Source organism: Macrotis lagotis, chromosome 2, assembly GCF_037893015.1.
Source record: "Macrotis lagotis isolate mMagLag1 chromosome 2, bilby.v1.9.chrom.fasta, whole genome shotgun sequence".
In the NCBI taxonomy this organism is placed as follows: domain Eukaryota; kingdom Metazoa; phylum Chordata; class Mammalia; order Peramelemorphia; family Peramelidae; genus Macrotis; species Macrotis lagotis.
In genome coordinates, this window is record NC_133659.1 from 207,480,661 (window position 1) to 207,500,776 (window position 20,116).

General features: G+C 38.6%; 1 protein-coding gene across 2 annotated transcripts in view; it reads left to right on the forward strand.

The window, feature by feature from the left end:
* Nucleotides 1–20,116, forward strand: part of SDK2 (sidekick cell adhesion molecule 2) — a 442,394-nt gene that overhangs the window by 251,601 nt on the left and 170,677 nt on the right. For both annotated transcript variants that reach the window (XM_074224650.1, XM_074224651.1), the window contains exon 4: nt 16,936–17,083. In XM_074224650.1, the coding sequence (XP_074080751.1) occupies nt 16,936–17,083 (148 nt within the window). The remainder of the gene's footprint in view (nt 1–16,935; nt 17,084–20,116) is intronic.

The following is a 20,116-nucleotide window of genomic DNA, read 5'->3' on the forward strand; positions in this document are numbered from 1 at the left end:
GAAAACAAAGCCCCTTTTCTTCTCCCTTTAGTTATCAAAATGTTCATCTATAGCAACAGCAACATATTTTATCCACCAACAGTTAACATACATAAAAAAATCTTTTTTCTATACAAAGAATAGTTTTTTCTTCTCTTTTAATCACAAACTACACTATGAAAAGAAACTTCAAGGGACAGTGTACCTTGCCCCCTGCAAACCTCCTAGGTTAACACTCATCCTTTCAAGCATCTATGGCAGAGACAGGGAATCATTTTTCTGCCAAAGGTCTTTTGAATATTTATAATATCTTTCAAGGGCTATATTTAGTCAAAGACTTAATTGATTCATCCCTAAAAAGTTCCTATATTTATTGAATTTTGAGTCCTGACTGCAGTTACCTTGGCAATATCAGACCAATATGGCCCTTGTTCTAGAAATTCCCCTTCTCTGATTTATGGCAACATATGAAGGATAAGGGGAAGCAATCTAAATTCTGGAGGTAAGCTCATGGATCTTATCCCTTTAGTTTCAGTGATACTTATGCCTATAAGAACAAAATTATCTCTTTTGGATTAGGGTCTTTAGTTCATCTTGCTGAACCAGCAGGATGTCATCCACACTAGAATGTCAGATCACTGGACAGATGTCGGGGAACTCATCTTAAATATCTGCTATTTCCTACCTGTCTACCTTCCATTCCCACCTTTCTGGGAAAACTGCAAAAGGTACATGTTATCCTCCAGGCTAATGCCATTCTCCATTTTTTGAGAAGATTCAGGTTTGCTACTCCTGATATTCCAACAAATCACAGGACCAAGGTCATGCTGTGGTTTGAACAGAACCATTGCTTTTTAATCACCATCATATGACTTTTGCTAAAGGGCATGTTTGGATCCATCAGCTAGGTCCTGCATACAAAAATTGAAACAGACAATAGTCTCTGCCCTCAAGAAGTTCTCAGTTTAGGGTTGAAAGAGATAGAAGAAGTAAAAAGTAGGGACCTGGGATAAAAATACAATATATAATTTGATATAATTATAATATTTTATGTATAATAATATGTAATTATTATAATCTAGCATAATTTTTCTAATACCTAACTTCTCCTCTCTCTCTTTCTCTCTCTCTCCCATCTAAAATCCTTTCTTGTTTTTAACAGTGCTGGCCAAAATATTTCCGAGTCTCTCCTTCATTGTAAATGACATACCCCTGGCAGCTTTGATCAGGGAAGCCTGACCAAAGAGACAGGGAAGATTGAAGGGACAGCCCCAAACTCTGTGCTGATTTCAGGGACCCCTGGCTGGCTTTGGGTTTGAAGTATGATCCAAAATGAGAAAGTATGACTGTTCTACAACACTGACAAATCACAGAGAGATAAACATTTCCCTTGTAAAGAAAAACAAAGGGATATGAGCAACTTGGCTCATTTCAGCCCTGGTGGCCTATTGGAGAATCTAAAATGGACCAAAACAATAGTATTTTATATATAGGACTTAAGATTATTGTGAGGATTAAATAGGATAGATCCATGGTCATTGTAGACTCATGGTTATTTCCTTTCCCTTCCTGCTTTATAACCATGATAGCAGTTAGCATTGCAAATCCCTTTACCTATATTATCTCAAACTTAATCATCACAACAACCCTGGTAGGTAAGTCCCCAGTTTGTAGATGAGGAAACGGAGACTGAAAAGCCTCATAGTTAACCTGTACCCAAGGTAAAATTTGAATTCAGGTCTCTCTGATTCCTATCCATCTCCACTGTACTACCTAGATGCCTAGGATACCCACTTCTAATCTTCCTAATTTTCCAAGAAGTTTTAAAGAATTGCCTCATTCTTCTTTCCCATTTCTCAAACCTAAGTGACCAAATGCCCATGCCTGGCAGCCAGATTCTAGAAAGTTTTTGTATTAGGTTATCATCATATTTGTCATCAAGTTGTGTGGAAAGCACACCAAGTGACCATTATGTTAAACTGGCTAGATTTGAGGAGGAATGTAGTCACAAGACCACCTGATCAAGGAAACTTTGGCTTGGAGGGAGAAGTAACTCTAGGCTTCTCCCCAAGGGCAGACAACCTATAACCCTGTAAAGCTGTGGCAATAACCTCTCCTCCACTACCACCACCAGAAGCAGCAGCTATTCGAGCATCAACTGTTGACACTTGGGTCCCCCAGTCCTTCCTCTGCTTTAATACTTTAGAAGTTCTCTTTCTCCAGAAGTTGTCGTTCCCTTTATGAAAGAACTTGCAGCTACCCTCTCAGTGAAATCTTAAAGTGGAAAGAGCTCTTTGCAGCCTCTCTAGTTGAAAAGCCTGGGGAATTAGGGAGTCCCCAGGAAGCTCATTCCAGGAGCTGAGAAAGCTCTAACAAACTGATGAATATTTCTGAGTGGCTTGCTTCTTCTGGTGATGATGGTAAGTGAGGTGATAGGATTGAGAAAGGTAGGGAAACCTGTTCCCAAGGCTGGGAGGCAGCAAGTTTGCCCCATCCCATTCTCTACTCCTCCCTTGTCTCTTATTTGATATTCTCAATTAGCTGGACCTCATCTAACCCGGCTATGGATGGAAGATAATTCATCTCAGCCTCTCCTTACTTTTCACTGATATTTCCTGAGACTAATTTTAAGTGATTTGGGACATTTAAAGCTCTTTACTTATTTACCATAATTTCAGATCTAACCATGTCACTTCTTATTCAGCTATTCCTTCCTATTGACTCTGGAACCAAAAATAAACTCCTCTCTTTAGCTTTAAAAGCCCCACCAACTTTGCTTCAAAACAGTTTTCTAACCTCATTGGACCTGACTCCTCATCCTACACTTTAGGATCCAGCCAAATTGGTCTCCGCTCTGTTCCTCATACACAGGCCCCCATCTCCTATCTCTATTTTTGCATTCAGTAGCTACTCCTCATTCCTTGAATGTCCTCCCTCTTTCCTTCTGCCCTATAGATTCTCTTTCTTTCTTTAAGATGTAGCTCTGGCAACAATTTCTTACCTATCATTTTTGGGTAAGGTTTTGAATTTTACACTTTTTCCCCCACCCTGCCTTCCCTCCCCCTCCCCCACCAGAGAAGGCAATTTGATCATTTTTACATTGTTTCCATGTTATTTATTGATCGTAATTAAATGTATTGAGAGAAAAAACATATCCTCGAGGAAAAGATAAAATATTAGAAATAGCAAATTTATATAATACATAAACCAACTTTTTAAAAAATAAAATGAAGGTCAAGTGATAATTTCTTGAAGTCTTTCATCATTCCCTCATATTCTAGTGTTCTCCCTCCCAAAGAACCTTGTAATTAACTAATCTGCATTATTTGTATTTATCCTGTATAGTCTTATATGCTTGTCTCCCCATTTAAATTGTAAGCTCCTTGTGAGGAGCTATTGTTTCATTTAGTATAATGCCAGCATATATTAGGTGTATGACCTTGTTAATTAAAGGATGAAAGATGAGACCTAGAATATTCATTTTTGAGTTTTAAATGGTTTATTGATGCTTGATTTAAAAATTATCATTACTCCTCTATCACACCCTTTTTGTTTCCCTTTCTACCCTTTAGTCTTCCCTTGTAACAATAAAGTACAATTAAGAAAAATGTGACCCACAATCCAGGGGTTACCCCTTTCTTACAAGAAGACTTTAGTTCTGAACTTGGGTGCTCAGTGCTGGGGGAAACCTGCAAATCATTTTCAGTACAGTCCCGCAGTGGCAAAAACCAAAAAAGGTTGAAAAATATAAAAAAAAAAAGGGGGGGTGGCTAGGTGGGGCAGTGAATAGAGCACCAGCTTTGGAGTCAGGAGTACCTGGGTTCAAATCCGACCTAAGATACTTAATAATTACCTAACCATGTGGCCTTGGTCAAGCCACTTAACCCTATTGCCTTGAAAAATAAAAAAAAAGGATTTGTACTTTCCAAAAACCTAGGTCCACTGTAGGTGCAACAGTCCATCAGATTACTAAATCACACCTGTTATATAACTTTTGTTGCTGGACCAAATCAGTACATTGGCCAAGTCTAAGAGGATATGCTTCATTCTTTTCCATGTCTTCTACCACCTCTCTGCTGAGATATTTCTAGATAATTTATCTACACTTACAAATGGATGTTTGCCCCCCTAAAGTACCATGAACAACTTTTTATGCTGAACAAACAGGAAGGAAACCACTCCTAGCATCCACATTTTACAGAGGAAGAAACTGAGAGCCACAAGAGGGAATTCCTTTGCTTAAATTGACAGATCTGACTAGAGCTAATCATTAGAATTAGGTCTCTTAAAATTTCATCTGATATACCATGCTGCCTCCATCTTTCCTTTCCTGCCAATTTCCTTCCCTCCTAGGAGCAAGACAAGATGGTGAAAAATTGTGACCTTTTTTCTGGGACCATTTTTTTGCATAATGCTTTATTTTTCCTGCTAGGGACATATTCACCTCTTCTTAAAAAAAATGAATTTCTGTTCAAATCCGGCCTCAGACACTTAATAATTACCTAGCCCTGTGGCCTTGGGCAAGCCACTTAAGCCCATTGCCTTGCAAAAACTAAAAAAAAAAAAAAAATTCCATTTTTAAGGGGACCCATGTTGAATTATATGTGGAGTTGTGAACTATCCAACCATTCTGGGGAGCCCAAAGGACAATAAAACTGAATATTCTTTGACCCAGCAATACTGCTACTAGGTCTATATCCCAAAGATATCACAAAAAAAGAGGAAAAGATCCACAGGTACAAGAATATTCATAGAAGCTCTTATTGTCAAGAATGTAGATTGAGGGGATCAATTAGGAAATAGCTGAACAAGTTGTGGTATATGAATATATTGGAATATTATTGCTCTGTAAGAAACTATAAGCAGACCAGTTACAGAAAAACCTGGAAAGATTTATTTGAATTGATGCTGAGTGAAGTGTGCAGAACCAGAAGAACATTGTACATAGTAGCAGCATGGTCAACTCTAATAGACTTAGCTCTTCTTAGCAATACAGGAAACAAAGACAGCTCTAAAAGACCTGTGATGGAAAATGCCATCCACTTCCAGAGAAAGAACTATGGAATCTGGATGCAGATCAAAGCAAACTATTTTTACTTTTTTTTTAATTTGATTTTTGTTTTTTCTTTCTCATGATTTCCCCTTTTGTTCTGATTCTTCTTTTTACAATGTGACTTATATGGAAATATGTGCAACACAAGTGTACATATATAACTCATACATGTTATTTGAACACAGATTACTTGCTATCCTAGGATTAGAGGAGGAAAGGATCAGAAGAAGAAAACTTTACAAAAATGAATATTGAAAATTATATTTATATACAATTGAAAAAATCAATCAATTTTTATAAAATGGACCCTGTTAAAGGTACCTCCAAGTTCAAAGCATGCTTTGAGTCTACATCTATTCAAAACTAAATGAGCAGGGACAGCTAGGTGGTGCATTCAAATCCACCCTCAGACACTTAATTACCTAGCTGTGTTACCTTGGGCAAGTCACTTAACCCCATTGCCTCACAAAAAAAAGCAAAACAGTTGATCAATCAAGTACCTACTCTGTAGTAAGCACCATGTTACACAATGGGTAATTCATGGGCCTCAAACCCAGTGGTGAGTTAAAGGGATATATACCCCTAGGTATGTAAAGACTTCCCCTGGCAGAATGGGAGGATGAAAACAATTTTTTCCAATGGCCATGAAAGTGGTTGAAACAGACCTGTGGAGCACTTAGAGCTTAGTTAGACATTGAAGAAGTCAAGGTCATCCACTGCATCATAATTTAGTGCCAGTTTTCTTGATTTTTGTCCTGCCATTGGATATCAGTGACTCTGGAAGAAAGAATGAAGCTGACAACTTTGTGCAGCTCTGCCTCATTTAATTCCAATTCAATTGTGAATCAATACATCATCCCATGATGTCAGTGGTCCTCTTCAAAAAGAAAGGATGAACAATTGGAATGGGAATATATCTACAAAAAAATAACAGTCTCTACACTCAAGGAACTAAGGCTCTAACAAGATCATTTGTAGGATCATGATATAATAGAATCTTGTATCTAAAACTAGAAGAAAACTTTATAAAAGGGAAAACTGAGGACCAGGTAAGTAAAATGATCAATTTAATTGAATAGAAGAGTAAAATGAGACTGAAAATTATCCTGTAAATGCTGGGATTCACTCTCTCATAGATTCCCATAACACTTTTGAAAAAAAGGAGTACATGTAAGGAACACCTGTGGGAGAGAGTACCTGCTTAGGGAACACATATAGTCAAAATTCTTATTCCTAGGTCTTTGTCCCAGCTGGAACCCATTTCACTCTTCACCATGGCCAGTCTCCACTTTCCTACCAAAGTACTGATGTTATAGAATTTCTTGGGATGGCATCATGCTGTGAACTGCTATAGTTTTCTGCTGGGCTATTGACTCTCCTGCCCTACCATTTGTTGGTTCTAGACACTGAATTGTTCACTATTTTTCCACTGCTGTCTGCTGGTGTTCTGTATAAGAGTGACTAATATGAGGTCACTTCCCTACTGGGAAAGATTCTCAGTTCTTTAAAACCTACAGCCTTAGGGGCTATTTCAGCTTTTTTGTACATCAGACCTCCAGTTGTACCTAGCCAGCTAGCAAAATCCTTTTGGGCTAAGGTAATTCTGCCTTTTGAACTTCTTTGCTTGCATCCACACCACCATAGCCTGTACTCCCTATGACTTTGGGTAAGCACTCTTTTATTCAGTTTCGATCTTGCCCTAACCATCAGGAGGATACCAAAATGCAATATCTCTTTCATCCAATCATTCTCAGAATCCTCATCTACCTAGTTGTTGAGTTCTATGGATAGAGCTCTGGGGTCTGGAGTCTGGGATCTGGAGTCAGACCAAGCCTCAGATTCTTACTAGTTGTGAGACCCTGAGCAAGTTACTTAACCTTTAAATTCACTGGTTCTCTTTGAGAAATGAAGGATGAACAACAGAAATGGGTTTTTTCCTTACCAGATCCCTCTCTTACCAAAAACTAGTACCAAAACAGTAGATTATACTGACCCAAGATGGTGGCAGCTGTGGTAGGTATGTGTCCAAAAGGAAAGTACTTTTGATCAATACTGCTTAGCAGGCACCTAGAGCCCCACTGCTTTTATCTTCTTGATGATTAAGGAATAATTAACTCCCTCTTGGACTACAAGTGGTTGAATATCGTTTGCATTCCCCAGGACTCTTTCGTAGACTACATCTGATATCAGTTGCCTTTTCTGTTATCTGATATATTCATTAGACACCAAAATTTTGTAGCAGCAGGACTTTAACCCCTTAATGTAATTCCTAGAAAAGAACTAAAACTTGTGTCTCTATGAGCTTTTATGAGCTGACAGCATAGCTAAATCATAGAAATTAGAAAGCTTCATCTGATCTTAGTGGAAAAATGTGCTGGATGAATTTTCTCCTTCCTTTGAGCTTCTGAAACATAGATCAATATGGATATCACCTAAATATCATCAGACATGGTAAAAAAAAAAAGCTAGTGGTTATTCTCGTGTTATTGTGAAAGTGCTCTCCAATAGTACATACCGATTTCTTTATGCCTTTGCACAGGCCTCAGCATGTTCAATAGTCTTCTATTTGGAAAAACAAGAAATAGAGATGTAAATCTCCTTGAAAATGGGAAGGTATAGGAGAGGAAAGGGATGGGGAAAAGGGAATGGGGGAGACGGGGATGTAGGTTATAGAAGTGAGGGAAGAACCTGGGAGAGGGTAGTCAGATGCACCACAACTTTTGAGGAGGGACAGGGTGAAAGGAGAGAGAGAGAGAGAGAGAGAGAGAGAGAGAGAGAGAGAGAGAATAGAATAAATGAGGATGGGGAGAATAGGATGGAAGGGAAATACAACTAGCACTAGCAACTGGAGAAAAAATATTGAAGCAATTTCTCTCATGGACTTATGATAAAGAATGCTATCCATCCCAAAGACAGAGCTGATTGTGTCTGAATACAGACTGAAGCATACTTTTCCCCCCTCACTTCATTTTTCTTAAGGTTTCCTCTTTCTTTGTGTGTGTATATGGGGGGGGAGGGGTTATGTTTACATTTACAACATGACTATTGTAGTAATGTTTTTCATGGCTACACATTTTTAACCTACACCAAGTAACTTGCTTTCTCATTGTGGAGAGTGGGGTGGGAGCAAGGGAGAGAATTTGGAACTCAAGGTTTAAGAGGTAAATGTTGAAACTTTTGTATGTGGCTGGAGGGAAAATTTAAAAATAAAATAAATTTTGAAAAAAAAAATAAAATGGGAAGTTATAGCTCTAGATTTGACTTCTGCCAAAGCTTGAATTCTTCATTGTAGTCAGAATAGATCTTTGCATGCAAACCATACACAGAGAAGTATTACTCTCATCACACCTTGGCTACTGTAGAAAGCTTCTGATTACTGAATGTTTATGTTTGTGCATGCCTACTAGAAATGTCTCCATCAGGGTATTTATCTATTTCCTTCCAGAATTTTTTTTAAGTCTATACACACACATGTTCCAAAGGTTTGCTTGTACTTATTCTCTCCAAGTAAGGGGAAGGGAATAGATATATTTTAAGGGTCTATTATATTCCAGGTGCAATTATTTTCTCCTTACATCTACACAACAATGCTTAAAGAGTTGTTATTATTTCCCCCATTTTACTGTTGAGGAAATTCAGACTGAGGTTAAGTGATTTACCCAGGACCACACAGTAGTTATTGTCAAAGACAGGATTTAAACTCAGGTCTTCCTGACTCCAGGCCCAGTGTTCTATCTACTACACCACCTTGCTGCACTACAGATAAGAAGTATAAATCAGAAGTTCTTTTCTTTTTTGGACATATAAAGCACCTTCCTACCAGTAGCTACCACCATCTTGGACCAGTATAATCTTTTGGTTTCGTACCAGTTTTGGGTAAGCAAGGAACCTGGCAGAGAATAAACACTCATGTTTTTGGAGATTTTGTTTGCCCTTCATTTCTCAAAGAGAAGCAATGACATCATAAGGGTGATGTCTTGACCTGCAGTGTAGACAACATACTTAGCAATCCCTCTAATAATGTATTTATCATAGTTCTTTATACATAATACATAATAGACTCATGATAAATATTTGTTGACCTCTCTTGGGTTTGATTTTCTTACCTGCAAAATGAGGGAGTTGAATGGAGAGCCTGCCTCTAAGATCCCTTCTTGTTCTTGATCTCTGATCCTAAGATCTAATGAATTTGAAATAAGTGAAATGAGGATGATAAGGAAGCTTTCCAAGCAGAGGTAACTATGGAGTTGGAGGTAAGAAACCCAAGTTAATCTGCTCAGGGAATGGGGGCCTGGAGTCTTGATCTCTGTATCGTCAGATCAGAGAATCCCCAAGGAATCAAGTCAACAAGCTTTTGGTGTCTGCTAGCTGCCAAGCACTGAGAATATGGAAAGGTGAAAACAGTCCAAAGAGAGCTCACATTCTCTTTGTTTATACTGAGTGGGGTAGTAGAAAGAGGAAACAGTTGCCCATATAATGAAAAGACAGGCCTCATTGGGAAAAACCTTGATGTTGGGAAAGATTGAAAGCAAAAGAAGAAGATGGCAAAAGATGAGATGTATAGAAAATGTCATGGAAACAATGAACATGAACTTGGACAGACTTTGAAAGATAGAAAAGGATAAGAGGGGCCCCACAGACTATGGTCCACAGGGTCATGAAAAGTCAAACATGACTGAACAACAAAGAAGAATAGGGCAACTTTCCCTCCTTTATCTCCACCTCTCCCATATATGCATACATATCTACACATGTACAATTAGAGGCAACTTAAGAATGATTCCAGCAAAACTCATCCAAAAGTACAAATCCACATGATAAAAACTGAATTTTCTAAAAACTGAATAGGGGATTGGAATTAATATAGGTAGGCTTTATGGAAGACATCTCCCCTGATCTAATAGAGGCTCTCCTCTTTGAGCCCAAGGAAAGAGGCAAAATGGTTTCTTTCCCACTTCACTCTCCTAGTTGTGACCTCCAGGTCCCTGCACTTTTCAAAACTCAAGTTTTTCAGGCTTATAATTATGAGAATGGAGAAGATATTCTCTTCCCTAGTCTAATCTCCTTCTTTCTGCCTCTGCTCTTCTGGGGCAGAGTGCCTTTGACACTTATCACCTGAATGGCCTTAAATAAGTCCCTGGACCTCAGTTTCATCTCATGTCCAATCTTGCCTTGATCTTGGTTTGACATATAAGAGTATTGGACTAGATGACTCCTAGCTCTATATCTCACTTCTTCTCTCCAGGTCTCAGTTTCTTTATCTGTAAAATTATCTCTGATCACAGTTCCAGTTGTGAATCTATGATCCTAAGTTCCTTGGGTGGCCCATAATCTCCAAGAGACTAATACTCCCAGACTAGTACACTCCAGGACTTTCCTAAGGAGGGAATGAGCAAGACAGGTAGCATCTCTGCCTCCTACCCAGCATAAATTCCCCCTTCCCAAAAAGAGAATTCAAATCAGAGTCCTAATGAGAAATTAATAAGTCAGCTGTGCTAACAACTAATGATAATGGCAAAGTCATTTAAAAAAGATTCTTTTACATGTTTTTAATTACAGCAATTAAGGGGAAGTCAATAAAACATCTCCCCCCTCTATCCCCTTTCATTTTCCCACTTAACTCCTCTTTCCGTTTTTTTTTAAGTTATTATAAATTTGCAGCATGTGGAAATGAGAAGAGATGACCGAGATGCCTGGGAGCTGACCCAGAAGTAATTCTCCTCACTCATCTGGTCAAGGTCATACTGTCACCCTGTCATCAGTTCAGGATTACTCTGGATCCTGTCTAAACCACTCTCATCCTCTAAATGACTACCAAAGCAGCATTTGCACCACTCAAACATCCTTATATACTCTGTCTTCAGTATAGATGTCAAGCCTTCTAGCCTGGGAGCTGGACATAGCTACCAATCCCTGCTGAGCAAAGCTAGCCCTATGAGATGTGATGATCCTCCTCTTCCCATTGCCTGCTCCCTTCTCCACCCAAAACTGCTGGCCTTGGATTATAGTTATTGACAATGGTGATAGTTTATACTTATATAATGCTTTATAAGTGACAAATGGTTTTGCAGTTTGCTAGTGCCTAAATAGTCAGCAAGCTTTTATTTAATTGTTTAATGTTTTATATATTTATTTAATTTCCAACTACATGCGAGTAGTTTTCAACAATAATTTTTTGCAAGGTTTTGATTTTCACATTTTTCTCCCTCTTTCCCTTCCCTCCCCCTAACTCCTCCCCTCTAACAGAAAGCAATCTAATATAGACTGTGCATTTAGCATTTAGCAGACTTTTATTAAATATTCATTTTGTGCCAGGGAACCATTAAACTTTGGGGTTACAAAGAAGGGCAAAAACAGTCCCTTTTGTTCAGTAGTTTCCAACTTTTTGTGACCCCATATGGATTTTCTTCATATATGCATATATTTTTGTATTTTTTCCAGTCATAAGTAAAGACAATCTTTAACATTCATTTTGACAAAATTTTGAGTTCTAATTTTTTCTCCCCACTTCCTAAAATCTTAAGCAATTTAACATAGATTATATATGTGCAATCATTTAAAACCCATTTCATATTAGTCATCATTTTGAAAAAAGAAACAGACCAAAAGAAAAGAAAAACACAAAAACCTTAAAAAGTGAAAATAATGGACTTCATTCTGTACTGAGTCTATTAGTTCTTTCTCTGCACATAACATTTTCTTTGTCTTGGATCATTGTATTGCTGAAAAGAGCTACATCATTCAAAGTTCATCATCACACAATTTTGTTGTTCTGTGTTTATTGTTCTCCTGATTCTGCTTATTTCACTTTGCTTCAGTTTATATGTCTTTCCAGATTTTTCTGAAATCTACCTGCTTATCGTTTCTTATTACATAATAGTACTTCATTACATTCATATAACACAGCCTTGTTCAGTCATTCCCCAATTGATGAGCATATCCTTGGTCTCCAATTTTTTGCAACCACAGAAAAAGAGCTAAAATAAAAAATTTTGTATATGTGGATCCTTTTCCCTTTTTGATGATATCTTTGGAATACAGATCTAGTAGATGGTATTGCAGGATCAAAGGGTATGTACTTTGGTTGTATCTGGGGCATAGTTACATAATACTCTTCAGAATGATTGGTTCAGTTCCACAACTCCACCAACAGTACATTAACATTCAAATTTTCCCACATCCTCTCCAACATTTGTTATTTTCCTTTTCTAGCCAATATGATATGTGTGAGGTGGTACCTCAGAATTGTTTTAATTTGTATTTCTCTAATCAATAGTGATTTAAATCATGTGATTCTAGATAGCTGTAATTTCTTCATCTATTCATATCCTTTGACTTGGCAATTGGGGAATGACTTTTTTATAAATTTGACTAAGTTTTCTAAATATTTGAGAAATGAGGCCTTTATCAGAGACTCTTACTGAATAGATTGCTTCCCATCTTTCTGTTTTCCATCTTTCCCCCTTTTCTTTTTTTCTTTTTCCTTTTATTTTGCAAGGCAATGGGGTTAAGTGGCTTGCCCAAGGCCACACAAATAGGTAATTAAGTATCTGAGACTGGATTTGAACTCAGGTACTACTGACTCCAGAGCTGGTGCTCTATCCATTGCACCACCTAGCCGTCCCTCTGTTTTCCTTCTTATCTTGGTTGCATTCATTTTGTTTGTGCAAAACCTTTAATTTAATATAATCGGGGTCTTCTTTCACAACTATGACTAATATGAAATATATTTTACATGATTGCATGTATCCCCATATCTAGACAGTTGATAATATGGTTGAAAGAGTAGTTTAGTTTAAATCTTGCCTCTAGAATTCTAATAAAAATCCATCTCCTAGGACTGTTGTGAGAATAATAATGGACTAGGTAATTATTATATACCATTTTAGGAAGAAGGATGGAGGGTGAGGGAGAAAAATTAGAATTCACAATTTTGTCAAAATGAATGTTAAGAATTGTCTATATATATAATTGGAAAAATTAGAATGCTAAAAAAAAGAAGAAAACTCTAAATAGGGTCACAAAAAGTTGGAGCAAAAGGGCCCGTTTGCCCAGGGTTACACACTGAGTAAGTGTTTGAGGTTAGACCATGCACTCAGACACCATCTAGCTATACAGTTCCCCATTCTCAGGAAACTCAGAAACACACAAACAAGATAGATTCAGGACAAATATAAAGGTAATCATGGAGGAAAGGCACTATCAAAAATACTGATAGTTATCGCTAATGTTTATATGACAAGTAGGTGATTCAGTGAATAGAGCTCTGGTCTTGGAGTCAAACTGAGTTCAAATTCGGCTTCAGATACTTAACTAGTTATGTGGACATGGGCAAATCATTTAACCTGTTTGCCTTCATCCACTAGAGAAAGAAATGGCAAACAACTCCAGTATCTTTACCAAGAAAATCCTATGGACAATGTGGTCCACAGGGTTATGAAGCATCAAACACAACTGAGCAGCAACAAAAACATTTACATGACACTTTTAGATTTGCAAAGTCCTTTACAAATATTATTTCATTTTATCTTCACAATAACTCTTAGAGATAGATACTATTATTATCTTCATTTTACAGAAGAAGAAACTGAGGCAGGCAAAATGTGCACAAGGTCACATAGCTAATAAGTGTCTAAGGTCAAATTTGAACTCAGGTCTTCCTGACTAAAGGTCTAACACTTTCTATACTATATCACATTAAGGGGAATAGGAAAGGCTTCTTAAAGAAGGTGAAATTTTAGTTGAGAAAGCCTCAGCTTGCAAGAAACCAGGAGGCATAGGCACTGACAAAGATTTTTCCTTTTCATTTAATGAATTTTCTCTCTCTAAAATGCAAGAAGTCAGGATGGCTAGGTGGCACAGTGGAGAGAGCACCAGCCCTAGAGTCAGGAGTACCTGAGTTCAAATCCTGCCTCAGACACTTAATAATTACCTAGCTATGTGTCCTTGAGCAAGCCACTTAACCCCATTTGCCTTGCAAAACCCTAAAAATATACATAAATAAATAAAAAATAAAATAAAATGCAAGAAGTCATAACTGCCCCTAGCTAACCTAGTATGGAAATAAATGTACTGGACTTGGAATCCCTAAGACTGATTGAAATCCTGCCCCTTTCTTACCTCATTCGTTGTTGTTGTTGTTCAGTCATGTCTATCTCTTTGTGACCCCATGGACTTTTTTTTGGCCTTTTTGCAAGGCAATGGAGTTAAATGACTAGTGCAAGATCACACAACTAGGTAATCATTAAGTTTCTGAGGTTGAATCTGAACTCAGGTCCTCCTATCTCTAGTGGTGTGACCCTCAACAAATCACTTAACCTTTGCTTGCCCCAGACAACTCCATAGGATTTAACTGCTAAAATCAAGGGTTATTACTTTGTATACACGAAATTGATCTTTTAATGTTTTGATAAGTTTTTCAATATAATTGGTTTGTTGTGTAATGATTTGTATTTTATTTTATGGATTTTAAAAACATTCTTTTTGAAAAAGGGTCCAGGGGCGGCTAGGTGGCGTAGTGGATAAAGTACCAGCCTTGGAGTCAGGAGTACCTGGGTTCAAATCCGGTCTCAGACACTTAATAATTACCTAGCTGTGTGGCCTTGGGCAAGCCACTTAACCCCGTTTGCCTTGCAAAAAAACAAACAAAAAAAGGGTCCAGAAGCTTCACCAGATTGCCCAAAGGGGCCATGATATTTAAAAAAAAAAAAAAAGGTTACAAAAAACTTTACTAAATCTTTACAGGTTGTTGCAATCTGATCTTCCAAGTAGAACTAAGTTCCCATTGATTAAATCCCAGATCCCCAAGAATCTAGGGTATAATAAGTGATTATCAGTCATTTGAACATTACTGTGAATACTTGAATCCCTGGTGGTTGTCATTTATTAAACAGAGGATCAAATATCAGGTCTTTATGGTAGATTTTCCCTACCATTGAAAAGAGTGGAAACATCTGGAGGGACAGAGGGCATCTGGCAAGATGAAGCCAAGATTTAATATCCTTCAGAAAGAAATGGGAATATGAACTCCTTCCTGGATCACAGGGAACAAGAGAGAGAAGATGAAGGAGCTGCTGGGGCCATATCTTTTTTCTTGTTCTTTATGAAACACTTGTCCCAGTTTGACATATTATAAAGAAATGGAAGTGACTGGGTAAAAGTTGGAAGGAAAGAGGCATAGATGTGCTGGGATTTTTCCCAGTTACCCTAATTTCTACATTAAAGTGTCTCTTAGTTGCTAATCTGCCTCCCCATGACTCCTCCCTCATTTGTTGCTGTTGTTCAGTCGTGTCTATCTCTTTGTGACCCCATGGACTTTTTTTCCTTTCTTTTTTTTTTTTTGTTGGTCTTTTTGCAAGGCAATGGGGTTAAGTGACTAGTGAAAGATCACACAACTAGGTAATCATTAAGTTTCTGAGTTCAAATCTGAACTCAGGTCCTCCTATCTCTAGGACCAGTGCTATATCCACTGTGCCACCTAGTTGCCCCTCTGTGGACTTTTCTTTAAAAAAAAACCTAGAGCAGTTTTCCATTTCTTTCTTTTATATGTTCCCATTTTACAGAATAAGGGTTAAGTGACTTGCCCAGGGTCACACAATTTACTCAGTTCTTCCTTAACTCCAGGTCCAGAGCTCTCTACCCACTGTGCCACTGGCTTCCCCTCTTCTCCCATTTCCTTACTTTTTTTTAGGTTTTTGCAAGGCAAATGGGGTTAAAGTGGCTTGCCCAAGGCCACACAGCTAGGTAATTATTAAGTGTCTGAGACCGGATTTGAACCCAGGTACTTCTGACTCCAGAGCCGGTGCTTTATCCACTGCGCCACCTAGCTGCCCCTCTCCATTTCCTTACTTTTTCTAAGAGTTGAAAGGACTTCATTTCAAATCCCCCCCCCCCTCAAAAAATAAAGCACAAAAAAAGTTCTCCCAAATTGGTCTGGGCTCTACACAGCTGTGAGGTTCTGCTTATTTTCTGCCTTCTGGAAGGGTAACAGAAGCAGGTCCCTGAGATGCTTCCCCCGCAAAGGTCCCCAGCCTAAGCAGTCTGACACCTTCCTTATTTGTTCTTCCATTTCCTTCTTGGCTTTTAGCTCATCACTTCTAGGATAAGTGTTTTTCCCCACAATGTGCCAAATCAGCAAGGGTGCTTTGTTAGGAGGATTTGGATGCTGTTCACCACTCTTCCCCTATCCCTATATCTAGACAGTTGATAATATGGTTGAAAGAGTTTAGTTTGAATCTTGCCTCAGATACTTCCTAGCTGAGCGACTCTGGACCAGTCACTAATTCATCCCAGTCTCAGTTTCCTCATGTGTAAAACTAGAATTCTAATAAAATCTATTTCCTAGGACTGTTGTGAGAATAATAAGAGATAATATATGGACAGTGCTTTATAAACCTTTAAGCACTGTGTAAATGTCAGCCAATATTATTGTGGTATAGGACTGAGAACATTTTCTCATCTACTTTCTGAAAGATATCAAGTCATGGTAGCAGAGGAGAACTTCTGTCTCCTTAGAGGCAAGACAAGAGTACAGAATCTATTCCAACAATACCTGAATTTGTATCTCTAGCACTAATCCTAAGCCTCACTAAGCCTTACCTTATCTCTCTCTCCCCTCTCCCCCTTCTCTACTGCCTGGACAGCAACCACAAAGATATTAGGAAAGGATAAGCCATGATTATTAGGAGTGGTACTACCCAACTTCTTAATTGCCTTCCCCTTTCCATCATTCTATTTCTATTTGTTCATCATTCTTCATTCTGTATCATGTTATCTGTCCGCTATCCTTTCTGCTCTCCCCACCTCCACCCCAGGACCCAGAATCTCCTTGGGGCTGGCCCATTCCACCACAACTCAGAATCCCTTCTTACAGATTTTTCCCTTCCTCCTCTTTCCTTTTGCAGATATGGGGAGTTTTGAAGAGAGTGAGAAGCACCAGAGTGTCTCCCATGGAGAGGCAGCTGTCATCAAAGCCCCTCGAATCTCCAGCTTCCCCCAACCACAGGTCACCTGGTTCCGGGATGGCCGAAAAATTCCACCTAGCAGCCGAATGTGAGTACTGCTGTCCTCATGGGATAGGTCAAGTTGGGCAGAGACATTCAGACCAACGTATGGTCTGAGAAGACATCTGGAAGAAACAATAGAGCAGCCCTTTCAGGGAAATTTCTTCTCAGTTATTATTGACTTTAGGAAGAGAGGGAACACATCTTGGGTTATTGGCGAAGAGTCTTGAAGAGGAGAAGAGAAGAAATATGTCTGCCCTGGAATGAGGGCTACAATGGAGACATTGCATTTTATCCAACATGAGAAATTTCAAGGAACCATCCCTACCTTCTGGAGGGGGAAAGGGAGAAGAAAGACAAAATGAGAGCCAAAGAAAGAGAGAGAGGGGGAGAGGGAAAGGGAGGAAGAGGGAGAAAGAGAGTCACAAAGAGTCAGAGACACAGAAATATCCCCTTTCATTCATTCTTTTATTCAATAGCATTTATGAAGCATAGATATCTAATTGGCTATGACCAGCACTGTTGAAAAGTCCTGGGAATAGTAATAGAAAAGCAAAAAGCAGTCCCTGCCCTCAAGGAGCTAATATTCTAATTGGTAGAGAAAAGACTTATATGGGAGTGGTGGAGTTTTGGTTGGGAAGTCACTAGGATGGTGAGGCAGAGAGGACAGGCAAATCTTTTCTAGTAGCTATGGCAGTTTTGATCTGATTAGGGGTTCTGAAACTGGAAAGATTGGGCATGAGCAGTGCTTCCATAGATGCAGAAAATGGCAAAAAAAAAAAAAAGGAAAGTGATCTAGAATATAAAGCATGGCTCATGTCTAGGGCTGCCTAGAAGTCCATGTAACAACACTCACCAATCAGGGAAGGGAATAAATGTCTATATAACACCTATTTCATGTGCTAGGCACTTTTTACAAATAGTATCTCATTTGATCCTCACAACTACTAAATGCAACAACTGCAACATAGGTACAGTTGTGATCCCTACTTTCCAGTTGAGGAAACTGAGGCAGAAGTGGATGGGGGAGGGAGAGAGGGGACTTGTCCATGGTCCCACAGTTTGTCATCATCTGAAATAAGATCTGAACTCAGATTTTCCAGACTCTAGGCCCAGCACTTTATCCACTGTGCCACTCACTTTATCCACTGTGCCTCTGAGATCTGATGGGTCCCCAAGTTCCAGAACTGAGGCATTTTAACCCCCCAACAAGGTATAATGACAAAGTTCAGTGGTATAGAAGGAACATTGCATTGTAGGGGAAATGGAAAGGAAATCACTTGTATGGAATAAAAATAAGTCTAGAGGAGCTCAGAGTACCAGGGCTAAGAGGATTAAATCCCCCAGAAGGGTAGGGTAACAGAACTCAAGAAGCTTAAATTCTCTTGGGGAGAAGCAACACACACACACACACACACACACACACACACACACACACAGAAGAAATAAAATTCAAAATAATTTCCAGGAGGAAGGTACTTCAATTTGTTAATATACATTTATTAAGCACCTACTCTATGCCAGACATAATGCTAAGCACCAGAGATATTCCTCAAAAGGCAAAAGACAGTTCTTGCCCTCAAGGAGTTTATAATCTAATGGAAGAGATAGCATGTAAAGACCCTGTACCAAAATGTGACTGTATCAAAGGAAAGAAGATATTGGAAAGATGAAATTAGCAGGCCTTGGCAACAGATTGGTTTTGAAGGGGTGAAAGTAAGACATAATGAGAAGTCAAAGATGGCACCTAGGTTATGAATCTGGAAGACTAGGAGAATTATGGTGTCCAAAATAGTAATAGAGATGTTTGGAAAGGAGGTGGGTTTGGGAGGAAACATAATGATTTCTGTTTTAGACAAGTTCAGTTTAAGAGGTCTAATGGACATCCAGGTCAAGATATCTGAATGGTGGCTGGAGATATGAAACTGGAAACCAGCAGAGTTTTAGAACTTAATGAGTCCATTTTAGAATCATCACCCCAGAGATGAGTTCACCAAATTAAATAGTATAGAGAAAAGAAAAGGACCTAAGAAGAGTCCTTAACCTGTAGTTAATGGCCAGGACCTAGATGAAGATCCGACAAAAGAACCTGAGAAAGGAGCCATAAGATGGATAGGAAGAAAACCAGGAGAAAGAGGTATACCGAAAACATAGAAGTATCAAAAAGAAAAGGGTTATTGATATTCAAATGCTGCAGAGAGGTTAAGAAGGATGAAAATTTCTCAAAAGTTTTTAGATTTGTCAATTGAGAGATTATTGGTATCTTTGAAAAGAGCAGTTTCAGTGGAATGATGATGTGTGAACTTCCTTTGTAAGGGGTGAGAAGAGAGTGAGAGGAAGAAAAAATGGAGACCAAGTAGTAATTTAGTCACAAAAGTCAAGATATATGTGGTCATCAGTAGAAAGGGTCAAGGGGGAGATTTTTGAGGATGGGGGAGACATGAGTAAGTTTATAGGCAGGATGAAAGGAGCCCATTGACAAAGAGAGATTGAAGATAAATGAAGGTGGAGATAATAGAAGGGGCAATATGCTGGAAGAGATGGGATGGAGAAAGATTGATTGTACAGGTGGGAGTAGAGCCATCTCATTATTTGAGACAAGGATAAAGGGAGGAGATAGTGGCAAAGGGCATCTGGGTGATATGAGATAAGAAGAAGAGAAGAGAAACCTATCAGCAATTGGCCTCATGTTTTTCTGTTAAATATAAAGCAAGGTTCTCAGCTGAAGGAGCAATAGGTGGGAGAGCCATGGGAGGCTTTGAGGAGGAATGAAGATTTGGAAAATTCACTATAGAAAGTGAAATAGTGAGTTAGTAAGGTGTAAAAGGATTAACTTGCAGTAAGTACCAGTTGAGATTTCATCACATTAATCTGTAGAAAAGTTGTAATTTTTTCTCCATCTTTATTCAGCAGCCTTTGTATAGCAGTGAAGGTAATGAATTGTGGGAGTGATCTTAGATTGAGACTTAGCAGACTAAAATCAACAAAATAATAAAGGAGTCAGAGATCAAGAGAAGAGTCCAGAATAAAATTGAACTGGTTCACCAAAGGGACAAAATGAAGAAAAGAGGAAGGTTTGACT